Here is a 21,284-nt window from a genome sequence, read left to right as displayed (position 1 = left end):
CATCTATATTTTTATATATGTGACCCAAAGTCACCACTTTCTCAACTCTGTAAACTTCAGTACTTGAATACTAAAATATAGTAAACTCATCCATCAAATTATTAATCTCTACAGCTCTGGCTACATCCCATGTATTTCACAATTCCTTACAATCTATATTTCTGGTGCAATGAATCAAATTCTTTTAAACAGGAAGCACAGTTCATGTGCACATTATCAAATAATGTCATCTTTACTTCATTTTGCTTTCTTTCCGTTGAAAATAAAGTATTAAGTAGAGAGCTGCTGACTTTCTGAAATACGTATATGTACATTACTATTTTGATTTGATGAAAACAATTCATTTGCTAAAAAGATGCAAGCTTCACAAATATAAATGACCTTGCTGAACTCCCTAGAGTCTAAATGTCTTCCATGGGAGTTTAGTACTATTCATTGTGGAGTAGTAATAATAAAAGTCACACTGCCTAAAAGTGTGCTAGCTGCCTCATAGTACATGTAGTAAGATGAGATAGCTGCCCCAAACAGCTTGCATACTAACTATACCTCAATTCTACACTTTTGCATTTAGAACCTTTATGTATATGAATAGTCCCAAGGTGATATTATATATATATATATATGAGAAATGCAACAATATTGTCATCATTGTCAGTGATGGACTACTACTACTACTACTAATAACTCCAAGGAGTTCAAGGTGTCTAGGCATATATATAAGGATATAAGTGTTTGCAGGATTGGGGTGTCATTTCAAATAGGATGCAATAAAACAGGGCCAGGGATAACAAAACAGTCGGGAAAATGGGATAATGAATAGGGGTGACAATAAGATTATACGGTTACTCAGCAAACATCTGTGTACGACATGGTACAGTATAAAAATTGTAGTTTTTTGGTTTTTTTAAGTAAAACTAAACAAATTTTAGTCAGTTTTCACAATCAGACTAAAAATGTTGCTATGTATATGTTTTCTATATTTAAAACATATATAATAGGCCATATCATCAGCTGCTGTAAAACAGCTACTGAAGCCAATAAAGGTATCCTGATATACACCAGCTGAGCATTTGTGCCACTATCTTTTGACTTCAATAGGACTATTCACATGCCTAATTTTGAGCATGTGCTTAAGGGCTTTGCTGGATTGGGGCCTAATAGTTTTAAACCCAAGGCTAGAATGTCTCCTAAAGGTGAAACTAAGGGCATAACATGACCCTGTGAATGTAAATGGTCAGACTGAGTAGCAGACTTGTTCTCTTGCGGAGAACAGTTCTTAATAACTCCACTCTTGGAACATGACCTTTGAAAGGAATCTTTCAAGTTTACAATAATTAATTAGTTTTGAAAACAAATTGCCTTGTGTTACTAATAACAACCTAGATTATTAATACAAAAGGATTTGCAAACATCTGAATTATTTTTGCCCGGTTTACACTTTGTTTCATTTTTCTCCACTTTCACTTCAGCTTCTCTTGCAAAGGCACAATGTGTCGATGTTTGGGTCACAAGCAGAGGAATAGTTTATTGTTTGGGGGCTGTTTTGGGGGGGGAGGGGGATTAAGCACATTTTCCATTGGATTTTTTTCTTTTATTTGGAAATTGGAATGGGAAGTGCAACAGGCCACTATGCTGGTGGAAATAGTCCAATGCCTCATTTAGTCATTCCCAGGAAGGAACTTCAGAAGCTGAATCTAGCATAGACTTCTATGGATCTCTGTACATATCTCACCTCCGCATAGGAAACCCATTTTTTCCACCAAATTATTTACCAACCTGAACCAAAGAATACTATTCACTAGAACCTCTACTAGCCTTTTTAATCAAGGCCCCATTCCGCTAGATGCTCTAGAAATGCACAGGAAGACATTCTCTCAGCCCCAGTCTAATTGAAGCCAAGATACAGTAGGTGAGTGTAAGACGTTAGAGGACAGACAGGAGAATAAGGGCAATGCAATAATATGGACTAGCAATGTGCACCTCTAGATCATCAAAAAATATTTAAATAAATAAATATAAGCCATCCGTGACTGCCCCATCATCCAGACACAATTCATCTCTCTCCCCCTTTCTTTATATTTATGTGCCTATCCCCATAACAGCTAGCCACACAGCATACATTAAAAGTAAGCAACTCACTAAACAAATTTAAAGAGACAAACAACTCTCTCCCCATCACCTCCGTCTAACAAAGGAACTCCCTCCTTCCTCCTAGTGATGTTTTGGGACCTGATAATTTATTAGAAGCTGCCTAGATGATGATCCATTGTCACATACATGCCATGGAGTGTTCTAATCTTAGAATGGTGGATGACTGAATCTAGTGAGATCAGCACCTGGGACCTGCTTCCATGGACTATGCCTTGCTTCCCATCCTCAGGAACACACTGCTAATCCAGGGATCATTGGCAAAAGCATCTCAGCAGATCTAAATGATCACAGTGGTGAACAGGGTGAGAGGCAGCCTCTAAAGGATAGCCAGGACCCCAATCTATGTACAGCAGTATAGCTTTAAACCAAACCACACCTTGAATTGCACCTGGAAGCAGAGAGGCAGAGATTTAATGTACTCCTGCCAATCCACTACAGGTAGCACATGCGATTAAATTTACTAAGTGGCTATCTGGACACCTAAAAATTGAGGCATCCAAAATCAGTTACCACTTCTGAAAATGCTGACTTCAGGCTACCATACTCTGCACTAGCTGACGGTCCCAAGCACTTTTCAGACAGAGCTTACTGCAGGACTCCAAACTGGAAGTGCAACAGCCCACTATGCACTGGGCGTCTTTGGCAAGTTATGTATCTAAAAGGAAAGGTCATTGTCGCATCTTTCTAATCACAGTTGAAAAAACAAAATAGGCTATCACTGCAACTTGCCGAAGCAGTGCAGGGCTCAGAATAGTCAGGTGTCCAATGCCATTTAGGCCATGTGTTTTCAAACTGGGTGGGCTCCTCAATCCTCCCTCTCTTTATGATTGAAGTGTGTGTGGTGGGGGGCATGAAACTTTCCTTTATTGTAGTATTGGATCACAAGGGGGGAGGGGAGAACTACTGATCTAGAGATTTGAAAAAGGGGTAGATACACTACACCAGTAGGTCAAGCAGTCAAGGTAGCTATTTGCACTGAGAAAAGACTGTGTTTATGTCCACAATACTGTGACACTGCCATAATCTTCCAGTCTCCGATATATTATACAGCATTTCTAGTAAAAGCTCTTCAAAAGTAACTGCTTTTAAGAAAGCCAGCACACTAATTTCACACACACACACATGCGCATGCACACACACGGAACAAAACTGGTACAAAGCAAAGATTAGGGATGCTGTTACACTGCCAATCATTTAATAACATGTCTATCTGTATATGAGTACAATCAGCACCCTTGGACACAAACTTAGTAGATCATATTTAACATCAACACAGCAGGTCAAACTATCATTTTAGCATGTACTTAAGTTTTAAGCACTAGCATACTCTGTCAGTTTATTGCATTTCTAATGTAGGGTTACTATAATGTGGTTATCAATTACTGATTGCCATCAGAAATACTCTGTCATCTCCCCATAAATATACAGGAGTATTGGATCCCAATTTATTTTTAATTAAGAGTGATATATGATACACTACCAGGACATATGATATGCTAAATTTCATACAACCGTAGCAATAAGGATTTTGCTTTGTCCAAATGGCAAATGAGTGAAGCTCATAATCAATAGAAATAAATACTATAATGGACCATCCTTACTAATAAAAGGGTGTGAATGCCACCGGTAAACAGTTGAAATTATGGAAGAAACTGTCAAAAATAGAATGATAAATGCTGCAGTCTTTTCAGTGCTTATGTACCACATTCTCACCTCCAGCATAAGCTACAGGACATTGTTCTTTGTCTTACACGCTTGGTTAGGAGTCATTCAAGTATGAAATATTCTAAATTCTGGTAGTTTGAGGATTGAGATGTTAAAACCTTCCTGTTTTGAACAAAAATAAGATTGTACCTTTTTGTAACACAGAGAAAATATGATTACTCTCCAAAAGAATGGAAGTGATAGCATTCTACTACTCTATGGCATTATGAACACCATCTAAAATTGGGTTCTTTGTAAAGATGTTAAGCTTTATTAGTATGCATTTAGCAAACATACTATTATGGAGGGACTGTAGGTTTACCCACCATAATATTTTGTTCATAGGTGCTTTCCTTCTCAATAGGCTCTGGGCCACAAAAGTTAACATAAAAACATGTTTAACATAAAGAGGATTTCTGAAATGCCTTTATCATTACACCTCCTTGAGCTTAATTTCACGACAAAATTTAGGTACAAGCTGTTGTGCCCTTCAGTTTACTGCTGAAGCGTAACCTTATAACCAAACCCCATCTGCCATTATGGTCTTTCTTCCAGTATTTTGTAAATCTCTTGGCTGGACAGAGAATTTTAATATTATGTATTTATTTTTCAAATAATCATTAGAGTTTTGTGCCATGTTTCCTCTAGGTCTGGATGAAAGCAATCCAGGTCCCTAGGCACACGGCTTCCCCCATGGATCTACCCCATGGTCCTGACCCCGCCTTGCTGTAGAGGAGCCCCCCACATTCTCCCAGAGAGCCTGATGCACTGGCATGAGGCCCCTTCCCCTTGGGAGCAGCAGTGGTGGCAGCAGGGATCCTCTTTCCCCACTAGAGAGGGTGCAGGAGGGGACCCCAATACTTACCCCCAACAAAGGGAGTGTTTAGGTTGGATATTAGGAAAAACTTTTTCACTAGGAGGATGGTGAAGCACTGGAATGAGTGGAGGTGGTGGAATCTCCTTCCTTAGAGGTTTTTAAGGTCAGGCTTGACAAAGCCCTGGATGGGATGTTTTAGTTGGGAATTGGTCCTGCTTTGAGCAGGAGGCTGGACTAGATGACCTCCTGAGGTCCTTTCCAAACCTGATATTCTATGATTCTATGATCTGCTTGCATGGGTGGGCCAAGCCTGCTGCACTTTTCTCCTGCCACACACTGGGGTTGTGCTGGCAGGGTGCCCCAAAAGAGTGCATCTTAAAGTTAACACCTCCACTGAGATGCAGAAGGCAGTTCACCCTCTCAGAGCTATTGTTTCAGGCTGTTTGCAGACTCAGGCTGACATCACTGATTCACTGATGCTCAATTCATGTTTTCAAGGTTTTCTTTATAACCATGAGGGATAGCAATTAGTTTTCTGTTTAAAATTAAAGCTTGACTATTGATAAAATAACATGACTCCAGGAGCTGGAGCCCTCAGCACAGGCCTATAATGCCCATGCCTTCATCTGGCCCTGCTTTCCACATTGCTTGTAAAAAGGAAGAACACCAGTGCAGCAAAAGAGCTGAATTAGAGTCCATCACTTTCTAGTCCAGAATTGTGAGGATGCCACCTGACTCATATCACAATTAAAAAAATATATATTACTGTATATAATGTTACTTATTATAGCTGACAGCAAGCTCTATTAGCCTGTAGAACAGTCTTCGACGGGAAAGGAAAATAGTCTCCCAAGGGAGTGGAAGCCCCACACAGCACGATTTAAATGTGGCAGCTGGGCTGTGGGAGGGAAGTGGCAGTTTCCCTTTGAAACTATGCTGCCAGCACACCTCCTGTGGCTAGACTTCAGAGGGAAATGCTGCAACTACCAGTTCTACTGCTCAATTTTAAAGGAGACTAGAGAGAAGGGCTGGAAGGGGACAGAGGCAGGCATGGACGAGGGCAGGAAGGGGGTAAGGGACCACAGAGTGAAGAAGGGAAAATGTCTGGAAAGGAGAAGGGCACAATAGGAAGGCTAGAAGGGAGTGAGGAAGAGGGCTAGGAGAAAGGGGACTAGAGGTAATATTTTCATAAGGGCCCAAGTGATTTAGGAGCCTAAGTACCATTTTCAAAAGTAACTTAGGCACTTAGGAGGCTCAGGCTCTTTGAAAGTCGATGGGACTTAGTCTTCTAAATCACTTTTAAAATTGGGACCTAGGTTCCTTTGTCACATGGGAACTCTTGAAAATATTACCCAGGGAGAATTTATGAGGGAAAATTATTTGTTTCTTTTTATCCCAATAATCCCAATTATTAACATCAACAAACTGCAAGTGAAATAAATGGGAGTTGTGCCTATATATCTAAGGCCAGTTTGAGGTCCATAGCATGTTGAGAGTTTTGAAGGAGGGATGTGGTCCCAGCCATGCATCACTGGGAACTGGTGCATCTTACTGTGATATCACAAAAAGCTATATTGCAATACAACAAGTAGGTCTTTTTCAGTTCTGGATTCTGTAATGGTTTATTTCTGCTTTCATATGCTACAGAACACCAGAGAGTTTGGTCAGATTCTTTAGAGGGCATTCAGAATATTTCTGTCATGTATGCTGGATTCCTCTTTCTGCAGCAGTTTTCTGCAGGCATGCCATAAGACAATGACCCAATTTACTCAGTGTGAGCAGGCACAAATCTAACTCCAGCTTACAGCAGGTTGCAGTCTGGCCCATGGTATTTCACAAAGACTGAAAAGATTCATGACTAGTTATTGTAAACTAACCATGACAATTTTAAATGGTCTCCCCTGGATAGTGGTTTCTAAATCCAACAAATTGCTGTATTTTCCACTGAACAGTCAGAATTACAGCGGATAGATAATACTCAACGTTATGTCTGTTTTATGGTTTTACTTAAATGCTGGCATTTTAAATAAGTGGTTCCACTTTTAGTCAATGCCATATTAACAGGTCAGTCCTACTTCCTCCTACTTCCTTTTAATATCATAATTGGAAACAGAATGCATGAATTCTGAGATATTAAGTTAACTCTGTAGTTGGAATTTATTTTGCATTCTTTCTAAAAATGATGCTTGTTTTAAAACTCTAATTCAGATTCTGATCCACCTTTACTGTGATCCCATTAAATCTCATCAATTAAGCAAGGCCAGGCCGTGTTGGTACCTGATACCTCAGTACCTTCAAGGAACACCAAGGTGATGCAGAAAGCAGCTCTGTGATTCACGAAGTGGCATTAAGTTACTATTAAGCCAATTCTCTAGACAGGTATCATGGGAAGAACATTATAGCTGGTGATGCTTTATTTCAGGGGTGAGGTAAAATAGAAGTCCTAACTATTTCTGGTCATTGAAGATCCCTTTTAAGAGTAGAAATGTTATTTCTAGGGCCCTGACCAAATTTAAACTTATGTAATTAAATTCTGCCTACTTCAGAATTACTCCTGCAGTTTCAATTAGGTAAATTAGGTCCCAACCCAGAATGATTGCATTACAATGTGGTGAATGATATGACCTTAATATACCCTTTTATCTACTGTACCTAACATTGCAAAACTGTTGTGAGGCTTAAATTACTTGTGAAGTGTTTGAGATCCACTGATGAAAAAGCTACAGAACCGTGAAACACTATTATTGTAACATGTTTTCTCAAAAGCAACCACCAAAAGGATTAACATATGGCTACTTGTACTCTGTATTTTTTATATATTGCACTGATGCAGCTGTGCCGCTGTAAGCACTCTAGTGTAGCCGCTCTAAACTGATGGGAGAGAGTACTCCCACTGACTTAATTAATCCATCCCCAACAAGCGGTGGCAGCTATGTTGGCGGAAAAAGCTCTCCTGCCAACAGAGTACTGTCCACACCAGTGCTTAGGTCAGTGTAACTTATGTCGCTCAGGGGGTGGCTTAATCACACCTCTGAGCAACATAAGTTATACCAACTTAAGAGGCAGTGTAGACATAGCCTTAGAAAAAAGGATGGGACAGCAGGCCAGTGCACTGGCTAATAGGTTTCAAGTATACTTTTCAGCAAGGTGATTATGGATATGTAAATATCTAGGACTAGAATTAGGGGTATTTGTGGGTATATAGCATACCCTTTTTCTGAGCAAGCCACAATGTTTCCATGGCCCTTCTCCTGAAAAAAGCATTAGGGGCCTATCAGAGCCAGTAGGCCCAAGTCTGAAGGTGTAGTTGTCTGATCTGGGGCCATACGTTTCAGTTTCAAGCAGTTGCAGCACTCTCATCAGCAGAGAGAGACTCTAGCATGGCTACTCACTAGGACATGTCACTGCTCAGCCACAGCCACCGGTCACATGCAGTGAGGGAGCCACTGCTTCAAAGCCCCATGACAACATAAGGGGTTACCATATTGTCTGATGGCAGATCGGGAATAATGGGAGAAAGTGGTTATTTTTAAAGAGGGGGCCTAAAGGCAGCATGTTGCCTCATTTCCATTGAGAATAAAAGGAGGTGGCAGCCATTTTAAAAGAGGGCAATTCTTTGTGGAATTTTCTGAAGAAGAACATTCTTCTTCAGCCCTGGGTGAAGAAAAAACCCTTTCAGTTGTGAAGTCTTCCAATGTAGCCTATGCATTTCAGTAAGTTTTATCTCTACAGGAAGTTTAAATACTCTGTGTTATTAAGATCATTAGGGACAAAAAATAATCTGACACCTGGTGCTAAATTTCTTCAAGGATCCATTTTAAAATTAATTTTAACTAAAATTAATTAACAGATTTACTCATAAATGCCCACAAAAATATTGTGTGCCCAAGGAGTAAGTGCTTGCATTTTGAGGAAAATACATTGTATTTGTTATGCATAACACAGTCATTGAATCTCTGCTTTAAGTGCAAAACTCATCTCAGACTTAACTATTAATGACAGGTCCTCCTAGAAGGAATCATAGCCAGCACTTCCATAATGAATGTTGGCCAGTGAGGACCAATTGCTATGTTAAAATACCATATAATCACAACACATATACCATAACAAGTAGTCATCTGCTAGTCTATCTTTGCTAGAACACATTTTTAATACAGGAGTAGGAAGGATGGCCTAGTGCATAAGGCACTGAACTGGGATTCAGGAGACACAGGTTCAATTCTTTGCTCAGATACAGATTTCCTATGTGGTGGTGGGCACATCATACCTGTACCTCAGTTTCCCATATGTAAAATGAGGATAATGTCCCCTACCTGACAGAAGTGTTGTGAAGATAAAATTAGTTATTGATTTTATGGGCATACCAGACCTGCACTGGTCCAGCTGGGGTTAACCCCACACTATGGGCAGAGGAGGCCAGGTCTTCATGCCCCTGCTGGACATGCTCCAGCTGGGACCCAGGTATAAAAGAGGGCAACTCAGCTCAGTCAGGGCTGACTGTTGAAGAGGGAGGATGCCAAATCTCCAGCCTAGGAGCCGCCAAATCTCCAGACTGCGGAAGCCAAATGTGCTGAGACCCAGGCAAACACTAGGACAATGGAAGGCACCCAAGAGTGGTCAAGGCTGCTAGGAGCCGCCCAAGCTGAGGAACCCTGAGATGCTGGGGATGCTCAGACCACTACACGAGCAGATGGGTTAGAAAGTGGCCCAGGGGGACAGCCTATAGGGCCAGACACTGTCAGCATGTTGCGGTGGGATCCCCGCTAACACAGTGGTGGAACTTTCCACCACAGTTAGGGCCCTGGGCTGGGACCCAGTGGAGTAGGGTGGGCCTGGGTCCCCCTGCATCAGTGGTGGGCAACCTGCGGCCCGTCAGAGTAATCCACTTGCAGGCTGTGAGACAGTTTGTTTACGTTGACTGTCCACAGGCACGGCTGCCCACAGCTCCTAGTGGCCGCGGTTCGCCGTTCCTGGCCAATGAGAATTGCTCACCAGTGCCCTATGTCCTGCTGCCAACCCCACATCAGGGTGGCAGCTCCCTGACCTTAGGATGTGTGCCAGAGCGAGAATGTCAGACTCTAGACTACTTGGTTCTCCGTCGTGCCTGAGGCCCTAGACTGATTGGTGTTCTGTCCTACCTGAAAACCCAGGGCCTCCAGACTGGCTCTGGCCATTAGGATACACTCCCCCGAGACGAAAATGGTACGAGCAAACCTAGTGGCGGGACTATAACAGCCCTTGCCCTGCCCCCAAAGTGGGATGGGGCATTAGAGGATTCGGCCAAAAGAAACCTAGATTCATAGATTCATAGACTTTAAGGTCAGAAGGGACCTTTACAATCATCTAGTCTGACCTCCTCCACAATGCAGGCCATACAATCCCACCCATCCACTTCTATAACAAACCCCTAACCTATCTCTGAGTTATTGAAGTCCTCAAATTGTGGTTTGAAGACCTCAAGCTGCAGAGAATCCTCCAGCAAGTGACCTGTGCCCCATGCTGCAGAGGAAGGCGAAAAACCTCCAGGGCCTCTGCCAATCTGCCCTGGAGGAAAATTCCTTCCCGACCCCAAATAATGATGAGCTTCAACAAGGACAAGTGCAGAGTCCTGCACTTAGGACGGAAGAATCCCATTCACTGTTACAGACTAGGGATCGAATGGCTAGGAAGCAGTTCTGCAGAAAAGGACCTAGGGGTTACAGTGGACGAGAAGCTGGATATGAATCAACAGTGTGCCCTTGTTGCCAAGAAGGCTAACGGCATTTTGGGCTGCAGATCGAGGGACGTGATCATTCCCCTCTATTTGGCATTGGTGAGGCCTCATCTAGAGTACTGTGTCCAGTTTTGGGCCCCACACTACAAGAAGGATGTGGAGAAATTGGAAAGAGTCCAGCAGAGGGCAACAAAAATGATTAGGGGGCTGGAGTACATGACTTATGAGGCGAGGCTGAGGGAACTGGGATTGTTTAGTCTGCAGAAGAGAAGAATGAGGGGGGATTTGATAGCTGTTTTCAACTACCTGAAAGGGGGCTCCAAAGAGAATAGATCTAGACTGTTCTCAGTGGTACCAGGTGACAGAACAAGGAGTAACGGTCTCAAGTGGCAGTGGGGGAGGTTTCGGTTGGATATTAGGAACAACTTTTTCACTAGGAGGGTGGTGAAGCACTGGAATGGGTTACCTACCTAGGGCGGTGGTGGAATCTCCTTCCTTAGAGGTTTTTAAAGTCAGGGTTGTCAAATCCCTGGGTGGGATGATTTAGTTGGGGATTGGTCCTGCTTTGAGCAGGGGGTTGAACTAGATGACCTCCTAAGGTCCCTCTCAACCCTGATATTCTATGATTCTATGATTCTATACCAGCCTTGTGACACCTAGATAGATAGATAATTTTGGATTTCCTTCACATGATACTGCAATTGGCCAGATGGAGAAACTACATTAGTTTCCTGCTTGCTGAACTAATCCTGCACCCCAGCCAATGAGTATTTTAAGTACATTTACTAATAGTATTAAAAACTGTGTCAATACCTGAAGACCTGCAACTAGCAACAGCTCTAGGAACAAACTAATGAGAATTATTATTTATTTATTATTTGTGTTACTGTAGCACCTAGGATCCTAGTCATAGACAAGGACCCTATGGTGCTAGATATTGTACAAACACAGAACAAAAAGTCCCTGTCCCAAAGAGCTTAAAATCTAAACAATGACTGGTGTTAACATTTGAGGATAATCATATCCTGTACCGTCAAAATATGCTTTACAATATTACAAAATATATTGCCCAATACTGATTTAGGACTTGGTCCTTCAAACACACATGACTAACTTCAGTCACAATAGTACTGCCACTAACTACTGTAATGTATCATTTGCAATACTGCACAACACAGTTGGCCAGTACAGTATGAGAGGGAAAAGGTCAGGTAGGCAACTAGGTCAGGTAGGCAGAATCAGGTAGGCAACTAGGAAACTAACTAACCCAATGTGACTACTCATCTGGCTAAAGTTACTCAGTTGCTTACAGGATCGTGCCCTTAAGTTGGGCCAAATCACCACAAGCTGCATATCCACTTGGCATTTGGTTTTGTACTGTGGATTTTTTTTATTATTGTCATTGAAGATGACTCTAAAGCAACCAACCTCCCACTGTCCTGAGCTGACACCGCTAGAAGCAGCACTTCGTATCAGCTACTAATAAGAAGTGATGTCTGTGGAAGGGCGGTCTCAATTTATTGAAGAACTTCAATAAAAGGTTTTTGAAGAAACATCATACTGGGTTTTTTAAAAAAAACCCAACCTATTCTTTATCCTATTATTCCTCACAACCTTGTTTTTGCTCCTCTAATTCTTCCCTTTTTCCCTTCTCCTCTCTTTCTTTTCTCCCTGTACCCACCCATGGGCTTTTGTCTAGTAGTGTGGTCTAGTAGCTAGATCGGAGGGGACTGGAAGTCAGGTATCCTGGGCTCGGTTTTCAGCTCAGATATGATAGAGGTGTCAGATACCATAGAGATCAGCATGGGATAAAGATATAACAACAAAGTTCTTAATTTCCTATTTCCCCTGCTACTTTCATCACTCACACTTCTGCCAGTACGCCCTTCACTAAAACGGGAACTAGGATTACAACTGGCTGTGGGAATGAATTAAGGGAATGTAGAGCACCACTGATTCATGAGAATACAGTATCATCCATGGAAAAAACTTCTTTCAAGATATTCACCTTCTTTGTTGCCCAGAATGCTCTTTGGAAAGAGTCTATATGCAGCAATTTCGTTAAACATGCAGTTATATATAGTGCATATGGCTGTTTATTACTAATTTTACACAACACCAATATCCATAACAAAGTTGTTATTAAAATGCACAGCACTGAACAGCGAGGTGTCAAATATTCCTAGCTTATTAAACCTCAGTAATTATAATAAGGCTTTTAGCATAAAGAAGAGATGTAGGGCTTGTCTACATTTACTGGGAGATCAAAGAGCGGTGATCGATGCATCGGTGGTCAATTTAGGGGGTCTAGTGAAGACCCGCTAAATTGACTGCAGATTGCTGTCCTGTCGACTCCTGTCCACCAGATCGCAGATCGCTCTCCTGTCCACCGGATCTAGAAGAGTAGAGTCTTGAGAGTCTCCCATCGACATCGCGTAGTGAGGACCCCTCCGTAAGTAGATCTAAGCTATGTCGATTTAAGTTATGCTATTCACGTAACTCAAATTGCATAGCTTAGATCAATTTTCCCTATAATGTAGGCAAGGCCTGAGTAGTAGTTCTATGTATCCAAAGTAGGAAAAATACAGTTGGTTCTAAATATAAATTCAACCCTCCTTATAAATAATTTGAATTCTGCCTAATCTGCCAGATAGAGGGATTTATACACAGCCCAGTGGAGTTAATGAACAGACTTCCATTGACTTCAGTAGGCATTGGTTCAGGCCCTTAGTTATTTATGTACAAGTAGGTAAATACTAGAGACAAAGTTGCAAGTAAAGTATATAATAATAATTTCTTGAACAGTGTTTGTTATCCATACATCTCAGGACACTTTCTAAAGGAGAATAAATATAATTATTTCCCTAATATAATAGGGAAACCGAGGCACGGAGAGATGAAATGGCTTGCCCAACCTGTAAGAATCACCTCTGCAGCACTTTTTCTCTGCCCATTGAGAAGTAGAAACCATAAATTTACCCTCAAACCACCTATTTCTATATAAGAGCACATTATGCGTTCACCCAAGCTACCAGACCAGCCATTCTAATTTCCTGTAGGTAGAAGACGTGCAGCGGACTTTTGGGGAAATTATCACCCCAGTATTACCATATGTTCTTTCTTTTATTCCCTGTCCTTACTGTCCTCTCAGTCCTGATTTATTTAGTGGCTGACAGCAACACCTCCACACAGACCTTTCCACAGCAAACACTGTGGCTGCAAGTGAAGTGCTGAATGAGAAATATGCCCAGCACCTGCCATTTGAAAGAAAATGAGCATATCATCTCGGCAACACACACTGTACCAGCCCAGGGACTTGCTGCAGATCCCACTCCCAAATCTGCTGTTTGTTGTCACTGCACAGATGGGTCAGCACCCTCTGATAGCTGCCTTTGAATTTTCTCTCCTTTATTAGGCTACTACTTCTGGCACATCAAGATTCTGAAACTTGCTGCCACTGAAATTGCTATTCCCAACCCAGATGGTGGTGGGAGGAATTGAACTGTGGTTCCTTTGTGCAGAAAGCCCTAGACAATAGCCACCAGCATGCAGAACCACACACCAATTTCTGGTGTATATTTTGTTGCTGTTTCAGACCCAAGTCCAGACCTTTTTAATCATTAATCAACAATTCAGAGAAAGTGTATATTGCTGAATCCAGACAGCAGCCAATACAGACCTCTAATACATTATGGATTCCCTGTCAGTACATTTATTTATTGTTTGCAGTGTTCCTTCTGAAATCCCTATGCTCTTTCGCTTACAACTGAAAATTAGCTGAAGAAAATATTAAACTGGATTTAACAAAGCAGTGTGTATGTTTAAAAATACCTGAATAATGAATTACATGCTATATAAAATATCTTTAAAGTATAATTCTTGTCATTTACCACAATTTTAACAAAATATTTAGCAACTATATCACTAAATAAAATAGAAAGGCACTGTTTATTTAGTGTTAATGTACAGTTTTTCCTTAGGAAAACATCCGGTTGTTCATTTTATTATTATTGTGATAGTATAATAAAAGTTGGCTATTAGTTAGAGTGAAATGAAGATGCATGTGTCTTTACTTCCAGTATTCACTAGGATTTTTCACTGTGGCATAAAAATAAGAAAGACCTCACTCTTCTGTGCTTAGGCTTTTATACTTTACACAAATGCATCAATGGACCTCGATTTCTGCACACTGTGCAACCATGCTCTGCTATCAAATTAATGTTAAAATATGTATGTCCTGACTTCTGATTTATGATATCATTGACAAATAGTAAAAAGGACAGGCATGCCATAAAGTTTATGGATGGAGTGATGGCACACACAATGATGTCTCATAAAGAATAAAGGGGGGGGGAGTTATTTATTCTTGTGGATTCAAGAACTAAAATACAGATAGATGGCTGCGTGCACAGAATTTTTCATAAATATCCCACAGTGCACCCTGTTGTACAGCAGCCATACATTAATTAGAGCATTCAGCAGACACTGCAATGTGTTACACTCACCCAAGTGAATCTTCATTTTTCACATGCAGGGCCTTACTAATTAAAATCAGCTTTGCAATTAAACGTGGAAAATTGTGTTAAACTTTCATGCGTGGTTTAGAAAAAAATGTATTTATTTTTAGGGTATTTTATTTTGATGCAAATGAATTTTCCATCAAAGTGAAACCAGCAAAAGGGAGGTATGAGGATTTCTCTTTTTTTGTATTATAGATGCGCCTCTCAGTTGCAAGTTGCAATGCTCCACTATCTCTCTGCCAGTACCTGGCCCTGTTCCAATGCTTTTAGTGAGTGCTATCTGTCAAGGCATGAATAATACAGCCCCTAGGCTGTCGGCAGAATCCAAATGAGGCATACATCAGGAAGCAAGCACTCGACTTTAGCTCCAGAACATGCTCCTGTGAAGACAGGCAATTATTCACCCACGGCTGCAGCCATGGCAATCAAACTGGTGGGTGAAAAGGTATATGAAATGAAAAAATTTGAATAAGAAATATGGCACAACAAGCCAGAGAAAATTCAATAATTTTCTAATAGAGAGATATTTGAGTCTTTTAATTTTCAAGTTTGGAGTTTGAATTATTTTTCTCAGTCTGTTCTAAAATGGGCAGGACTAAAACAGAATATATAATGCCAAAACAATAATAGTGTGATTTTTTTTTAATCAAGAGAGCATAGCTTATTGTAAAGTATGTGCATTTTTTAACAACAAATTTTCTGTTTTAAGGAACAGATCTCATCCTTCAAAAATTAAAATGATCACAGCATGTCTATCTGTACAATTTCATAGATGTAAAGGACGAGAGACAGTACAGAGAGACAGTAAACAGAGGTTAATATCAAGTAACACTTTGGTGGGTAGTCACAAAGCAAAATACTTTTATAGAGTTGGTGATGAGTCATATATTATAGATCCAAACATTATTTGTGTGTCCTCTCCCCACTTCTATGATACTTGTTTGCTTCTGAAAAAGGCTGCCTTAATGTTACATGGAAAAAAATGGGGGGGAAGCCCTATACTTTCAACATGAACTTAACAAAGAACACATGGGATTCTTGTCTGGATGTAACGTTTGGGTTTGTTCTGTTTATTTCAGCCACATTCTACTTTCTCAGCGATCAAACTGCAACACGCTGTTAGGGATCCATCAATATTTCCATTTTAAATCTGAAGGATTTATGATTCAGCCTTAAAAATTCATTCTGCACTGAAACTTAATTTGCATGGTCTTAGACTAGGAATTTTTTTCCCTCTTACCAATTTCCCATAGAACAGTTTCAGCTGTTTTCAGTTATACATATAAAAAAATTACTGCTCCATCAGTTTAAAATTGTTTTCTGCTCATATTTGTTAAAAATGGTTTTCATTTTGAAGCATGTGGTATTTGGCAAGTGATTAGTCCATAATAGAACCTAATTGCTTGTGTTATTCAAGGGGGAGGGAGTGGGGGAATTAAACAACCATGTTATGGAGGTTTTAAAAATAGGCCATGGTCGGACTCAGTATTTTTTAATGGAATCTAGTTAGAATTTTATGATGTGTCTAAATACATATTTACATGATAGACCATATCCATCTTTGGCATAAATAATGTGCATTTTAATACAAAATTCTAAATGCATAGCAACACAGTAGGCTTTAATACTTCCAAAGCTGCCATTTACATCTACTGGGGAAGTAAGAGTGGCCACAGTTTGCTCTCAGTTACACGAGTGATGTGCCTGCATAACGAAGAGAAGAATTTGAACTCATACCTTTTAATTTATTGTTGTATATACAAGGGCCAGATCCTTCTGCCATTAAAATCAGTGCTAAAACTCCCATTTATCTTAATTGAAGCAGGATCAAACTCAGAGATGTCTTCAAGTATTTAGCTAACAAAAACATGAGATACTTTACCAGTGTGAGTAGTCCCATTATATTCAGTTTGACTACTCACAAGCAAAAGCATTTGCAGAATCAGGACCCATAACCACTCCTTGAAGTGACTAGTATATCAACAAATAATTCATAATTTTTCAAAGTATCTAATTACCATGCATGGTAAAACAACAAAGCAAGCAAGAAAGCAATCCAGGCAGCATGAACTAGTGGATAGTTTCTGGACTGGGACTCAGAAGACTTGGGTTTTATTCCTAGCTCTGCCAGTGACTTGCTGTGTGACCTTGGGCAAGTCACTTCGACTCTCTATGCCAGGGTGGCCAAACCTACTGACCTTCTGAGTCGCATATGACAATCTTCAGAAGTTCGAAAGTCGGAGCACAGCTGCCAGGGCGCAGGGCTTCTGCCCTGCAGGAGGCACCTGCTGGGACTTGGAGCTTCATCCCCATTGCTGCTGAAGCCCCAAGCCCCAGCAGGTATGGCTCCTGGGGCTGAAGCCCTGAGACTCGGCCTCCCTGCTGGGCAGGAGCCTCTACCTGGGGGTTGGAGGCGCCTTCACGAGCTGCACTTTAACAGTAAAAGAGCTGCATGCAGCTTGCGAGCCACAGTCGGCCACCCCTGCTCTATGCTTTTGTTTCCCCTCCTACTTATTGTATGTCTTGTCATTCTGTAGTGCTTGATACTGCAAAGGTTTATTCACTTTATGCACTGTGAGTAATCTCAGTGGCTTCAATGATATGTAGAGTTAAACATATGCATAAGTCTTTGCAGTACCAGGGTCTCAGACTGTAAACTCTACAAGGTAGGAACTTCCTCTTATTATGTTGTATTCCTGTCACAACAGGGCCCAAGTCTTGGTTGGGATTTCTAGCTGCTACTGTTACATAAATAATAACAATATGGGTAAATTTTGCTCTAAGTTACACACGTACAACTTCTTCGCAGTCAGTCATGCTGTATGTCTGTAATTTCAGAGCAGACTTTGGCCCAGTGAATCAAAAACCAGACATATTTGCATGAATCAGCACAATCAACTGGTACCATTTGTTCGGTCAATGTCAAAATTGGCCCCAATCCTGCAATTTGATTCAGGCAGGGGAATCCCTATGACTGAACCAATCCCCATTCACTCACATAGATATAAGGATCCACCAGTGATGACACAATTGCAGGATAGGAGCCTATATTTATAGATATTGGGGTTACTTTTTATTATTATTAAAAGAAAATCAGGGAGATAAAACATCTTGAGGGATTTAAACCCAGAAAAGCTAAAGCTACAAACACCGCTTTCCCTTCCACCCTGCTATGTTCCCACCAAAATAATGAAGTGTCAGCCCAAAGATTTGTATATATTTACTTTGTGGGTTTAAATTGAATATATCAGAGTGATAGGCACCATGTAAGCTGGATAAAATTATGTCACAGTTTGTTTGTTAGGAAAAAAGGTCAGAAATCCCAAAGAATTCAAGAGATCCCAGGAAGAAAAAGAAATTTAAAAAATGCTGGAAAACTGTTAATTTCCTAGCAGAAACAAACACTTTTCATTCATAATAATGAGCTGGTCTGCTATTGTGAATGGAAAGGTCATAACCTTATTAAACTGTATTCTGTAAGGCTAAATGAAATTGAGTTATGTTTCAGTGGAAATATACAAACTTCTTGAACACATGGAATTTTTAGACTTTTTGATTTTCTTTTACATCAAATGTTTATATTCTCCCCCCACCCCTGATAACAACCAAGATTGGGGGAGGGGGAAGGGTTGAAACAAGAAAAATATTTTTTTAATTATTTAAAATTGTTTATTGATAAGATTTGATACAATAATTGAAAACTGATCTTTTCTGAACCAGAAGCCATATTGTGAACCCCAACAAAAATGGTTCCTAATAAAACTAATAGAAGATCTGCTAGTTGAATATAATCTGAGTAGTGGATTGACAGTCAGGGTGTTAAAAAAGAAAAAAAAAGAGAGAGAGAGAATTCTTTTGCAAATAGAAAAAAAGAGTTTTTGATACATTTCCAATTTTTCTGCTTTGTGAGTCCTCCCTACAAATTTCCTTTAATTAACAACTCTGAGATTCAGTTTGTTCATCTCTTGACACACCAGAATCACGTCAAGGAAGCAAAATCCAGAATTAATATTTCAAAACTGCACCTAATCTTATCCAACTTTATAGCTATTCCCTGTGCTTTCCATCTGAAAAAGGATTATCTCACACACACACACACACACACACACACACACACACACACACACACACACACACACACACACATACACTCACACAAAGGTACAGCAATTCAAAAGAGAATGCTGTGACTGTTCAAATGAAATTTCATTTGGAAATGATTTCCTTAGTTTTATTTCAGGAATCATGTTTTTTGAAAACTGCATCCAAATCGCATGAAATGCAAAGAAGTGCACTCGGTTAATTTTTGTATCATTCATTTCCTGTGGAGGACATTATAACTTTATTTAATTGTTGACTATTCATGGAATTTCTGAAGACAAAAAAAGGAGTTTGGTGCTATTCATTAATTACTATGAGACTTGAATTTATATGAAGAAAATGAACAAAAGAAATGATACGTTTTGAAACTAGAAGTCCTAAATAGTCTTAAGGAAAATGATTTTTAATATTTCTGCTAAATTATCCAAATCTCTGATATAACTACAAAAATGAAGCTGCCTTTACTTTTATGGAAGACAACATGATTAGAGTAAGAAATTTGAATATGCTAATAAAGAAAACCAAAATGGTTAACTTTTCCTTTAAAACAGCGTTCAAAAGAATTTTTTACATGTTTATCACTTTTTATGGTCTTAATTTAAAAAAAATATATTTGTGTAGACTTACAGGTCTTTGAAAAGATACTAAGATAGTAGAGTAGATTTATACATCTACCTTACACCTCTGGTTCAAAAATGGAATTAGTTGTTATTTTAGTTTAATCCCTAGTGGATATATGTATTTATTACAAAATATCCACTGAATTTGGCATGAAATGTTTATTCTTTAAATCACAATAGTTTCTTTATAATCTGACAACAATACTATTTACAAAAATCAATAATGAAAAAATACAAAAGTTTAGAACAATTTCATACTAGATTAAATAACTTGTTCCAGTTCAATAGAGAGAGGGCCAAAATGTCAGCCATTTTGTCTTCTACATTGGTTGTCATATGAAACAAGTTAAATAAAATGTACCCCATATATAAGAAAAATTGATTTATTCACAAGCTTATGTACTAACGGGTAAATTTTCACAATGTTGTACAAGAAATGCTTGAACAAACTGCATAAGAAACTAAAGTTGTTTCTCTGCATGTTCCACATGCTATTTTGAACATTTACACTGCAAATATAGAAATGTAAAGATCATATTCTAGATGACTTTCAGACACAGGTATATATAACGTAATCCTGCCTTGATGTGTTATTAGCAATTAACAGCTAAACACATTCTCCTTCTGGAGATCTCTCCACTCACAGTTTAGGAGCTGAAGTAACAGTATTTACGACTATAGTATAATCATCTGAATTTCAAAGTCTCATTATTACGGATCTGTCCTAGACTTTGCCCTTTGAATCTAACCTCATCACTGAACTCTGTACTCAAAAGCTTATGTTTTCGTTCCAGTTATGAACTACATTAAATGATAGAAGTCACGCTGGCACCAAAATGTCAATAAGGTCAAATTTTAATTTGCCACACATGAACTACAGAACTGCATACAAAAACTGAGAGAAGATGGGAAGCAGAAACAAGTGTTCTCAGCAAAACAATGTTATAGATTTTGCAAGACATTCAAGGTTACCACCTACATGATTAGGATGCATATAGAATTGTGGTAAGTTTGCTAAGAGAGTTTGGGACTTGTCCTCATTTGGATTGTTTTAGTTTTTAATTTATATTGTGCTTAAGTGTGATAGAATTGTTACATATTTTGAGCATCCTAACAAATGATATATATAAATGATAGAAATTAGTTGGAAAAAAGAAAGAGAAAAGAAAAAATGTATGAAATTGAATGGCTTCTAGAATATCCAATCCCTATTTTTTATCATTGGTTGGGTCATTAGCAAGGTCAAGTCAGATAACTTGTTTATCAAATCTCTTCACTATGGTAAAAAAAATTACAGATATTACCTTCTGTGTCTTGCATATTTGCCACTAACATGACCACTGCCATCACAACCAGGAGTAGGACAGCTGCAAAAAGGAACGAATTAATTATATAGGTGCCGGTATGCTACAGGAAGATTATACTAAAAGCAGGCAGTAGATATTACAGAGATGGAGGGCAACAAAGACAGAAAGAGAGAAATCAAATAACTGAAGGGAAAAAAAGAGGGGATGCTTTTTATTAGCAAGTCTCAGGGGAATTAATTTCATCAGTGCAGCAGGGCATGAGCAAACCACCAATGAACTTGAAAGTGCATTATACCCATTAAAAGGCATGAATTTTCTAAATTGCTAATGGGGATACATTTTACACTCAGA

The 21,284-nt window shown here is 39.5% G+C and overlaps 1 protein-coding gene across 1 annotated transcript in view; it reads right to left on the bottom strand.

Annotated features, from left to right (window-relative positions):
- Window positions 1–21,284, bottom strand: part of MYT1L (myelin transcription factor 1 like) — a 367,912-nt gene that overhangs the window by 126,383 nt on the left and 220,245 nt on the right. Inside the window, exon 7 of the mRNA XM_045010646.1 lies at window positions 20,931–20,993. Within this exon, the coding sequence (XP_044866581.1) occupies window positions 20,931–20,993 (63 nt within the window). The remainder of the gene's footprint in view (window positions 1–20,930; window positions 20,994–21,284) is intronic.

This window comes from Mauremys mutica, chromosome 3 (assembly GCF_020497125.1).
Source record: "Mauremys mutica isolate MM-2020 ecotype Southern chromosome 3, ASM2049712v1, whole genome shotgun sequence".
Taxonomy (NCBI): Eukaryota; Metazoa; Chordata; order Testudines; family Geoemydidae; genus Mauremys; species Mauremys mutica.
The sequence above is the reverse complement of the archived record's forward strand: the minus strand, read 5'-3'. Positions and strand labels throughout refer to the sequence as shown.